Source organism: Nyctereutes procyonoides, unplaced genomic scaffold (genome assembly GCF_905146905.1).
Source record: "Nyctereutes procyonoides isolate TBG_1078 unplaced genomic scaffold, NYPRO_anot_genome, whole genome shotgun sequence".
NCBI lineage: Eukaryota > Metazoa > Chordata > Mammalia > Carnivora > Canidae > Nyctereutes > Nyctereutes procyonoides.
The window spans coordinates 10241899-10254249 of NW_026575144.1; the positions used below are offsets into that span (position 1 = coordinate 10241899).

At 41.9% G+C, this 12351-nt stretch overlaps 1 protein-coding gene across 1 annotated transcript in view; it reads left to right on the plus strand.

Annotated features, from left to right (window-relative positions):
- The window catches only part of GALNT2 (polypeptide N-acetylgalactosaminyltransferase 2), a 188090-nt gene that overhangs the window by 95819 nt on the left and 79920 nt on the right, over positions 1–12351 (plus strand). Inside the window, exon 2 of the mRNA XM_055308792.1 lies at positions 3629–3722. Coding sequence (XP_055164767.1) covers positions 3629–3722 — 94 coding nt within the window. The remainder of the gene's footprint in view (positions 1–3628; positions 3723–12351) is intronic.

The following is a 12351-nucleotide window of genomic DNA, read 5'->3' on the forward strand; positions in this document are numbered from 1 at the left end:
CAGCCACCTCCTCTAGGTATCTCTCAGTAACCCCAACATTTCCCAAACAGAGCGGTCTTTATTTCCCAGCACCATTCATTACCCCACCCACACAGCGTCGTCGTATTCCTTAGTGGTGAATGCCCCGCCTGTCTGAAATGTCCAGGTTGGAAGCCTCCATCTCTGATCCTTTCCTTCCTTCCTTGCTCTTCTCTTCCAGCCATCACCCCACGGCTGTGCCGACCTCCTCTCTGCATCTCCAAGACCCGGACGTGAGCCAGCTCACCACCATCCCTTGCTGCATTGCCCTCATGGCCCCCTGGCCTCTCCTCTGTCCCCTCCCTCTGCTGCCTACACTACAGCCAGAGTGATGTTTCTGGAACACAAGTCTCAAGTCTCCGTATCTTGCCACTTCCACATCTTGTTTCCTGTCTTTCATGGTGTTCTCTCCACCACAACCCTCCTCTCCCTCATGCCCATCATTTCTCCTTGCCAGGTTAATTCTTGACCCCCTCAGATCTCTACTAAGCTGTCAGTTCTCATACATAGGCTTCTTGGAGCCTTCCTGGCACTCCTGCCAGTGTGCCCTGCCCCCACAGTCTTCAAGGTGTGCCAGTATTCAGTGGCACGGTGCCATCATTGTTGGATGCTTGTCTGCACCCCAGCGGACACACTCAGCCGAGGTGAAGCTGCCAGGTCCCCACCATGTCTCTGGGGACTTTCTTCAACCCAGCGAAGGCCACAGGTCAGGGTTTCAGGAAGAGAGTAGAACATGACAGGTGTCTGGAAGGGTGAGCTGTTGACAGGTGGTGGGTCATACATGGGCACTGGCTGTCTCAGGCAGCGAATCCAATCAATGATCGTGAACGATCAAGAATTTATGGTGCTCAGACATACTCTGAGATGAATAGTTAATACTTTGTTTTGCTTTACTGTGTCTATCTTGCTGGTAGAGGGGGAAGCTCTCTTATCTAAGGGCAGTGCATAGAATGATGGAGACCGTGGAGTCAATACTAAACCCCCTGGGGTTCGATTGTAGCCTCATTGTGACCTTTGTGCTACTTTAGCTTTCAGTGCCTCAACTTCCTCCTCTGTAAAATGGGGCTAGTTAGAGTACCGTAAGGAAGATCAGTGTGTGCACAGTGTTTAGAGGGGAGCTTGGCATCTCCTGAACGCTCCGTATTAGTAGCTTAGGCAGTTCCTCCTTTTCCTCCTCCTTCTCCTCATTTTCCTCTAGGAGAAGGTAGTTACCATGGTAATTTGCAGTTCTTGACTTGGGAGTCCAGAATAAGAGAGTCCTTCACGAATGACCTCCTAGTATCCTTGGATTTTTATGATTTTGTGATAATTTGGCTTTTGTAACTTGGTTTAACCTGAGTCCTGATTTAGGAAAAGCCACCTTTAAGCTTCTTACTTTTTTCTTTGACCTGTGTGGGCAAATTGCTTAGGCTTGCTGGTCTTCCACGTCCCCATTGTGAAATAGGAATTATAAACTGCCAGGGTGGCTGTTGCAGGGATGGGAGGTATCTGTGTGCAACATGTGGCACATGGTAGGTGTTCATAAACAGCACTTAGCTTTATTTCACCTGCTTGGGACTTTGTCATTCAGCATACTCTCATCTCCCACTTTAGTTTTGTGGTGAGCTTCGTGGACTGGGGTGGGGAGTAGGGTTAAGGAATGTTGCCTGTGGACTACTCAGTCTTGCCTGTGGGGAGAAAGAGGCATTTATTTTCTGAGAACATGTGGATGGTTGGCCTACCTCAATGTTGATTTTGTCAACAGTACAGCGAATGCCGTGGTTCTTACACGTAGAAAGTAAGGCTCCAGCCCCACCAGCAACTTTCACTTTTGATTTTATTCAAGTACAAGGTTAAATGGTTTGATCCGTTAACCAGTATAATGCCTGTGGAGAAAAAAGTTATTAGCCACAAAATGCTACAAGCAAGCTGCAAAATAAAAATTAATAATGCTTAATTAAAAGCCTGCACAGCATGACTCTGGTTACTTTATTACTTACTGAATTAGTATTCACACGTTTCCATATATTGTAAAGGCAGTAGTAGGTTAGTCTCTCCCTCTCATGCATCTGCCAAACTTGCTGTGAAATCATTGCCAATAGTAAACCAGAAGTTTATTTTTAATCAAATAATCTCAAAAGCCAAATTATAAATACCTTTGGAAAAAAAATTTTTTTTGCAGCAAAAAATACTTGAATGGGGATACAGATGCATTTTAATACATTTGTTAAAATGCAGGATAAAAATCTTCAAAAGTCCCAGGACTTGGGATGCTTGGAGGACTGAGGCCATTATCACAGCTGGGTGGGACAAAGACCTCCAAGGTGCCAGAGGGCTCCTCACCAGCCCACTGTTTCTGCAGTGGGGTCATCCTCCTGGGTGCCTCAACCTGTCATTTCCATGTTGACCCTGCTGGTTTAAACCTAGCTTTATCACTGAAGAAGCAGCTGAAGGAAAAGCTGGCCTCAAGAGGGAGGAAGCTTAGGCATGATTGCTCTTTAATTACCATACCGTTTGAGTAAAAATGCAGATTATTGGCAAAGCAAGTCACATTTGGGAAAAATGTATGATTTGGCCCAGCCCCCGAGGGTTGCCCTCCTTGCAGATCTCACTTTACATGTTGAAGAGCCAAAATGTCTCCAGTGGACAGCTTTTGCACAGCGCACAGCCCACGTTGGTCTGGAGGAATGCTAGCTGGACAGACCTGCGCGGAACTGGTCGGGTCTCCCTGAGGAAGGGCTTAATGCTGCATGCGGATCATCCCGGCAGCATCTGCTCAGGAGAATGGCCAGTCGGCAATGCTTGGCACACACAAGTCTGTGTAGGAAAATGACTAGCCATGGGACATTTCTGATCTGGGTTATATACAGAAGCCTTTCTTATTTGATTCGCAGAAATCAGATTCCAAGTGCTTGAAAAATATATTTAGCTCTGTGGTCATGGAGATGTTTTTTAGTTTGATTTAATGTTGATGGATTAAATTGTTTGTGCAGATGAGCTGAATAAATTCTGCCAGAACTTATATCTTATTCTGGTTTCACATTAAACCCTTAATTTACAGCTCTGTTCCATTGGCAGTCTTATTAGAGTTAGCCCTAGGAAAAGCTTGGCTGGTCCTTCCTCCTCTGTCCACTGTTATTCAGCGGAATTAAATCATTTAGCAACCTCAAGGGAGGGCTCCAAGGGGCCCGGAGGGAGAATGGGGTCCTAGGGTGTCCTTAAACCATCTAAGATGTCTGGAGAGCTACCCTGATTTTAATGGCTTTAATTTAACCACTATTGAGTTATTTAATCTACTTTCCCCCATCTCCCTTCCCTACCTTTGCGGATCCACAGAGACCTGGGATTTCCCCCGAGTATTTCCTTCCCATAGATACACAATGCAAATATAAAATGAAGAGGGACGTGGAAATCCTTCACTGGAAAAAGTCACTCCCATACTTTTCTCCCCTCAAATCTCCACCCTTTGAGAACTTCTAGGATGCAGGTCCTGGAGATGAGAATTCTCTCTCCCTCATCCTTTGCATCCCCGGAGTCCACTGGCATCCTAACACTTACTGTTTATTGAACTGGTGAATGCAGGTGTGCTTGAAAAACTGATCAACTCATTTGGTGTCTTTGTTCCCCGTAGGAGGACTGGAATGAAATTGACCCAATTAAAAAGAAAGACCTTCATCACAGCAACGGGGATGAGAAAGCACAAAGCATGGAGACCCTCCCTCCAGGTACCACAGCAGCCCCTGGGGACCCATCCAGCCTTGGGCTGGTGGCTGGTGGCTAGTGGCTGGGAAGTCCTCTTGCTCAGAAACTGTAGAGCTGAATGTGACCTGTAGAGCCTGTGGAGCCTGCAGGGTAGAACATGGATTTCATAGGGCTGCTGGAGACACTGCTCTTTGGCAATGTGTTGTGGTCTTCCTTCAAGCCCATTAGTGGGTGGTGAAATAAGTGTACTAGGAAATGCCCAAAATTTGTTGAAAGAAAAAAAAATAGAATAAAATAGAAAATACAGGATAGTATATCGATTCACAATTTTTTTTAAAAGGCTGTTTTTTAGAGTGATTCTGGGTTCATAGCAAAATTGTGTGTAAAGTACAGAGATTCCCATATACTTCCTGCTCCTGCACATGCATACCACCCCCACTGACAACATATCCCACCAGAGTGATACATTGCTACAATCAGGGTACCAACAGGGACACATCACAATCATCCAAAGTCCATTGCTTTCATTAGTCTTCACTCTTGGTGGTGTACATTTGATAGCTTTTAACAAATCTATGGGGACATAAATCCACTGTTACAGTATCCTACGGAATAGTTTCACTGCCCTAAGCATCCTCTGTTTTCCAACTCTTCGTTCCCCTCTCCTCCCAATCCCTGAAACCACTCATCTTTTTCCTATTAGAATCATACAGTATGTTGCCCTTTCAGATTAGCTTCTTTCACTTGGTAATGTGTATTGAAGGCTCCTCCATGTCTCTTCATGGCTTAATAGTATATTTGTTCTTATCACTGAATAATATTCTGTTGTCTGTCTTATCCATTCACCTACTGCAAGACATTGTGGTTGCTTCTCAGCTTTGGTAGTTGTAAATAAAACTGCTATAAACATCTGTGTGCAGGTTTTTTTGTAGATAATACATTTTTAGTTCATTTGGGTAAATCCCAAGGAATAAGACTGTTGGATCATATAGTAAGAGTATGTGTAGTGTTGTGAGAAGCTACCAAACTCTTCCAAAGTAGTTGTACCATTTTGCATTCCCACTAGCAATGAATGACAGTTCCTGTTTCTCCACGTCCTCAGCAGGCATTTGGTGTTGTCAGTGTTTTCAGTTTGGACTATTATAATAGGTGGAAAGTGGAAATCTCAATGTTCAAGTTTGCATTTCCCTAATAATGTATGATATTGAGTTTCTTTTGATATGTTTATTTACCCTCTGTTTATCTCCTATGGGGAGGTATCTGTTCAGGTCTTCCACCCATTTTTTAAAGTGGGTTGCTCATTTTCTTACTGAATTTTAAGCATTTTTATAGATTTTGGATAACAGTCCTCCATCAGATATTCATTTGCAGATATTTTCTCTCCATCTTTGTCTTCTCATTTTCTTGACAGTATCTTTCCCAAAACAGAAATTTTAATTTTAATGAAGTTTATCAGTTCTTTCATGGATCTTGGCTTTGATATTATACCTAAAAAGTAATTGCCCTACCCAAGGTCACCTAAGTTTTTTTTTCCTATATTACGTTTCAAGTGTCTTATAATATGCTTTTATATTTAAGTTTGTGATCCATTTTGAGTTAATTTTTGAGAAGGGTGTCACAGAAGGTGTTCTGTGTCTAGATTGATTGCATGTGGTTTTCCAGTTGTTGCAGCACCATTTGTTGGAAAGACTGTCTTTACCCCATTGTGTTGCTTTTGCACCTTTGTCAAAAATCCGTTGACTATATTTATGTGGGTCCATTTCTGGACTCTATTATGTTCCATTGATCTGTTAGCCTATTCTCTTCCCAATACCACATTATCTTGATTACTTTATAGTAATTCTTGAATTCGGATAATGTTGGTCCTCCAACTTTGTTCTTTCTCTTTAATGGTGTGTTCCTTATTCTGTTTGTTTGTTGCCTTTCATATAAACTTTAGAATCTGTTGATACAAAATAACGTGCTGGGATTTTCATTTGGATTATGTCAAACTTCTAGATCAAGTTGGTAAGGATGGACATCTTGACGATATTGAGTCTTCCTCTTGTGAACGTGGAGTCTCTCTCCTTTTACCTAGTTTTTAAAAAATTTTTATCATAAGTTTTACAGTTTGCTCGTATGAATTTTGTGCCTGTTTTGTTAGATTTATATCAAAGTATTTATATTTGGGGAGGTACTAAAGTATATGGTATTTTGTTTTTAATTTCAAATTCCACTTGTTCATTATTCATGTATAAGAAAACAATTGACTTTTGTATATTAACCCTGTATCCTACAACCTTGCTGTAATTACTTATTAGTTCTAGGAGTTTTTGATTCTTTCAGATTTTTTACATAGTCATATCAACTGCAAACATCTTCCTTCTTAATCTATATTATATTTTTTGTTTCCTTATTGCATTAGCTGAGACTTCTAGTATGATGTTGGAAAGTGGTGACATCCTTGCCATATTTCTGATCTAGCAGGAAAGCTTCTAGTGTCTCATCATTAAGTATAGTTAGCTCTAGGATTTTGCAGATGTTCTTTATCGAGTTGAAGAAGTTTCCCTTCCACTCCTAGTTTGCTGAGAATTTTTATCATGAATGAGTTGGATTTTGTCAATTGATTATATTGATTTTCACATGTTGAACTAGCCTTGGATACCTAAGATAAATCCTACTTGGTCATGGTATATAATTCTTTTTATACTTTGTTGTATTTAATTAGCTAATATTTTGTTGATTTTTGCATCTATTTTCATAAGAGATATTGATTTGTTTTCTTGGAATGTCCTCTGGTTTTGTTACTAGGATGATGCTGGCTTCATAGAATAAGTTAGAAAGTATTCCCTTAGCTTCTATCTTTTGAAGGAGATTATAGGGAATTAATATGGTTTGTTCCTTTAAATGCTTGGTAGAATTCACTAGTGAACCCATCTGGGCTCAGTGCTTTCTGTTTTGGAAGTGGATTTCCTATATAGATAACCTATAGTCAGTTGGGTCTTGTTTCTGTCTACTCTGACAATCTCTATCTTTTAATTGGTGTATTGAAACCATTGCCATTTAGAGTGGTTATTAATCTAGTTGTATTAATATTTACCATATTTGCTACTCTTTTCTTCTTGTTCTGTTATTTTTATCTTCCACACTTTTTTCTGCCTTCTTTAGCTTTCCTTGACCATTCTACATGAATCCATTTTTCTCTCCTATTTTTTTTCCTTAGTTTTAGTGGTTGCCTTAGAGTTTGCAATATGTATTTACAACTAATGCAAGTCTAATTTCAAATAGCACTAGCCTGCTTCACACTTAGTGTTTTTTATAACAAAATATTCTTCCCTTCCATTCCTGTATCATCACTGTTATTATTTCACATGTATGTGTGTATATACATATATATAAGCATATATAATCAAATACATTGTTGCTATTATTCTTTTGAATAAACGGTTATCTATCAGATAAATTAAGAATAAGAAAACTAAAGTTGTCATTTTACCATCACTTTTTCCTTATCTGATGTTCTTACTTTGATTATGGAGTTCTGAATTTCTGCCCTATATAATTTTCCTTCTGTCTGAAAAGCGTCTTCTATTATTTCTTGCAAGGCAGGTCTACTGGCAACATATTGCTTCAATTTTTGTTGTCTGAGAAAGTCTTTATTTTATTTCTCCTTCACTTTTGAAGATTATTTTCACAGGATAAAGAATTCTAGGTTGGCAATTTTTTTCTTTCAGCACTTAAATATTTCATTCTACTCTCTTCTTGCTTGCATGGTTTATGAGAAGTTGGATGGAATTCTAATCTTTGTTTCTGTAAAACTGCCCCCCCCAACTCTTCTTTTAAGATTAAAAAAAAAATCACTAATTTTCTACACTTTGAATGTGCTATGTCTAGGTATAGTTTGTGCTTTTTGTTTGTTTGTTAGTCTTTGTTCTTTATCCTGCTTAGTGCCCTCTAAGCTCCCTGGAGCTGTGTTTTGGTGTCTGACTTTAATTTAAGGAAATGATCAGTCATTATCACTTCTAATACTTCTTTTATTCCTGTCTTTCTTTCTTCTCATTCTGGTATTCCCATTACACATGTTTGTACACTGTTGGTAGTTGCCCAACATTTCTTGGATACTCTGTTCTGATTTTTTTCAGTTTTTTTTAATGTTTGCTTTTCAGTTTGGAAGCTTCTGCTATCTTATTCTCAAGCTCAAAGATTCTTCCATCAGCTTTGCCCAGTTTACTGATGAGTCTATCAGAGCCATTCTTCATTTCTGTGGCAGTGTTTTGATCTCCAATAATTGTTTATGATTTTTTAACATGAATTTTCATATCTCTGTTTACAGTATTCATTTGTCCTTCCATGTTGTCTACTTTTTCCATTAGAACTTTTAATATATGAATCATAGTTGTTTTAAATTCCTGGTATAATTCTGGCATCCCTAACATATCTGAGTCTGTTTTGACGCTTGCTTTGTTTCTTCAAACTATGTTTCTTTGCTTTTTAGTATGCTTTGTATTTCTTCAGCACTAGATATGATGTGCTGGGTAAAAGGAATTCCAGTAAATAGGCCTTCAGTGACATGATGATAAGGTCTCCAGGGGTAGGGGACACATTCTATAGTCATAGGATAGATCTGCACCCCTGGGCTGTCAACTTCACAAATACTCCTCAGTTTCTCTATCAAATAGGTGGGACAGTGTGGCTAGAGGTGATTTGAAATGAGTATTCTCCTTTCTCCAGGTTGATTAGACTCTGATAAACTCCCAATAGGTTAGCTGTGGTAAAACAATTTCTCTTGAGGGCAGGCCTTGTTAAGAACAGAATGCTCTGGCATATTTCAAAATGATTCTTTCTCCTCTCCTGTTCTCCTCTCCTGTTCTGTGGGAAACATGAAGGGATCTGTCTCCCACTATTCACTATGAGAAACCTAGTTAAGCTCCTGGTGGTAAAACTTACAGAGGTGTGGGGGCCCACCTATGGCTGAGGCCCCTGGAGTTTTTATTTCTCAGCCTTGTCTGTGGTGACCTCCAGCTGTTCATCCGCTACAGTTTGGTTTTCATTCCCCAGACAATGTTCCCCTAGAGATTTCTGCTGTGATTCCCTGTACTCACCTGTTGGTCTCTCCAGTTTTTGGAGTAGCAGCATGTTCTATGATCTCACTTCTCTGAGCAAGCTAAGAAGAGTTGATGTTTTGCCTTGTTCAGTGTTTTGCTTTATTATTAGAATGGAATGATAACTTCCAAGCTCTTTATACACTAGACCAGAAACCAGAAGTTGGTCCGTGACATTTTTACTTTGATGATGATGAAGAGTCTGTATATTCATGTTTCTTACTGAGCTTGGATAAGCATCACCCCAGGGAATACAGACCCTCCTTTGTCTCCACCCTTCCCATTGTCCCAGTTACACTAGATGTGAAATGTGTGTGTGTGCACGCGCATTAGATATATCTATTAGGGCGGCCCCCTCTCTTCTTTCCCAACTCCTAGATGAGTCAGCAGCGTGAGCCACAGTTCCTTCCTATGTAAAATAGGCATTACCCACGCAGTGGGGAGCATCTGAATGGAATACTTAGCTAATAAGCATTTCTTTATTATAATAATAGGATATGCTTCTACTGTGTGGATTAATGAGAGACTTCCTGTGGGTTGTCTTCTGTTTAAAAAAAAAAAGAGTGTTCTAGTGGATTTTAAGACATATATGGAGAGGGAGGGGGAAGCCATCTTCAGGGCATATACTAGATGTTACTATTAAGAGTCATACTCTAGTTAAAATCCATTCAATATGATAGTGACCCTGGCTTTCATGTTTCTAGCTGTTACACAGTAATTTCCTTCAGAGATAGGAATGTACTGATTTTCCTCTTTTTTTGAGTTACTACTAATAACTTTTGATGAAGGCACTGTGTCCTTTTATTTTGCCAGAGGATGTCATCTGTTTCTGTTGTGACCTTTTTTTCTCACTAAATCAGCATACACATGAATTTTCCCTTTAGAAGTTATTTTGCCGTGGTTAAGAAACATATTTTCCACAAGAATGATGGGCAGTGCCAGAGTTGTGGTCTGTAAGGAACCACTGTTCATAGCACTTTCCACTTTGTAAAGTGGGTTGCTCAGAAGCTCAGTAGCTTCCTGTGTTCTAGGTGTTGGATATCTAGCAGTTGTAGACAGATGGGTGGGAGGAGGCAGCATGAAGCCGAATATAGGAGCCTGATGTCTTTCAGCATGGCCACGAAACCCACTGACAGATGTAGGAGCCAGATTAGAGATAGCAATGATGCCCCCAGGCAACAGCTCCAACTTTTTTGACCAAACACCCTATTAAGCAAAAATATTTTGAGTATAGCTCACTCTCCCTCTGTATATCTTAAAATATTCATAGATTAAACACATATTACCTTACGAATCTATTGATGCATTCTAAGGCATATTTTCAATAGGATATTATAATGGATTAGGAAAAATACTTGAAAATATCTACTGTTTCTTTATCCCTGAAGAGTGTCTCATGTGGCCCCAGTTCGGATATCACTGCTCTTGGGTCAACCATGGCCACAAAAGCCCAGATTATTTTTTTTAACTAGATCTCCTGTCCCAGCCCATTGTACTTTGGGGGAGAATCTGGAATTTCAATAAAGCATGCCAGTGAAGTGGCTGTGGCAGAGGGGAGGCCTGGATGCTGAGGTCCTGGCCTTCATTTTCTGTTGAAAGCTCAATCATGTACGTCCCAGCTGTAGATTCTAGGGGCTTGAGCACAGACCAAGCTGCGCGCTACACACTGAGCCGGGGCACAGCCCCAGTGGGCTTTGTGAGCTCTGGGCAGGGGCAGAACCACAGTGTGTGAACAGCAGCAGCTAAATCCTTAAACAATTGAATCTAGTGTTTGCCTTTTAGAGACCTGTGATTTCCTCAGCAAGCTCTCCAGTCTAAACCCCATCCAAGAAGGAGGTCTGGGAATTGGGGTGAGAGATCTGGTCAGCATCATCTTTTACTTCTGTTTAGTCGGATCCCACTGTCATCAGGGTGACTGGGTGCGGTTGTGAAGTGGGCTGGCCCTCACCCGGCTCATGCTGGCCAGGGGTTCTCCCTTGGAAGCTCCCTGGGCTCAAGGGTCACTCAGGGAATCCTCCGTTTTCCTTCATAGATCTGCACTTTGTCTGGGTCACAGACAGCTTAGAAGTCAGATAGTTCTCCTCCGGTTGCCTAAGGAAGGAGGGAGTAGTGTGTTTTCTTTGCACCAGGGGTGGGTTTCCTGGTGCCTTGCAGAGGAGGCTGAGGTCATGCTCATGGGGAGAGTCCTGCTAACTGCCCAGCGCTCGCAGGGAGTCCACTGGCATCAGAGAGGGTGCACAGCATTCTCAAGTGGACACGTTCTTCTATCACAATTTTTTTTAGAGGTTGAGGAGTTGCTGTAAGATTCTTGAACTCCTGAACGCGTTGGATAGCAACACCCCGTGTCCTCTTTCCAGTGTTTTTGCCATTTCTGAAATAGCAGCCGCACAGCAACTGGGATGTGAGAGCTGTCCTCGAGAACCACAGGGCTTAAGGACAAGGCATCCTGAGCCAGGCACCGGCCTCAGGGCCTAGCGCTGCCCCCAGGTATTTGGCCTTAGAAAAATCGTGACTATTTGCAGTTTCATTTCCCTTCTATGTAAAAGAGACACTTTCTCACTCTGAGAGCCCTAGATTCTGTTGTTTCACCTCTGTCTTTCTGCTGCCTTCCAGCCTCTCATCCGAGGTTGGGATCACCAACCGCATAGCCTCAGAAATGGAGTGATTCCCTCCTCGCAGAGTTCAGGTCTGGAATGGAAGGAAGGCCTTTGGCCCTGAGATTCCAGGACTGATTCCTTCCATTTCAACTACTGAAGTTTCTTTTTTGGTGCTGATTGTCTATTTTTTTGTTTTCTTAAAAACTATCTGATGGAGATGAATTTTTTTAAAGATTTTATTTATTCATGAGAGACATACAGAGAAAGGCAGAGATACAGGCAGAGGGAGAAGCAGACTCCCTGTGGGGAGCCCAATGCAGGACTTGATCCCAGGACCCCCCAAACCAAGACCTGAGCTAAAGGCAGATGCTCAACTGCTGAGCCACCCAGGTGCCCCCTGATGGAGACAAATTTAATCTTTTTTCCCCCCCTGGATACAGAAAAAGTCCTCTGCCTTGAAAAATTAGTCTCTCTTAGTAATTGTGCCTCCTGCATCCTCTCATCCTGCATCCTCGGCATCTGCCACTCTGACTGATGAGGCCAGTGGGCAGGATGGCCGATGATCCAGGACAGGGAGAAGCAGAGGTTGGCCAGGGGTGGGAAGGCCGAGGCCTGTCTCTGAGGCACGTTTTTCGTAAGCAGCTCTCATCCTTCAGATGCTGACGTCTCCTTTGAGAGATTTTCTTTCTGCCTCTCTGAAACCGTGGTGTTTGTTACAACCTCGTGGAAGGGGGAGAGACACAGGTAGGGGGAGAGTCCTGATTACATTCTGGCCTGTCTGGGAGGTGGCCCGATCTGTCCCGGGGTCTTCTCCCGCCGCGGCCCTGCCCGCTGATGCTTCATTACCTGAGACAGTTGATTTCTCCAAACAGAAATGGCTTGCGTTCACACAAAGATGAATGACACGGGAATGGCGAGGTGTGTAATAGAACCCAAATCCCGGTGTGAATTGCCGCTGATGCTAATGGAAACGT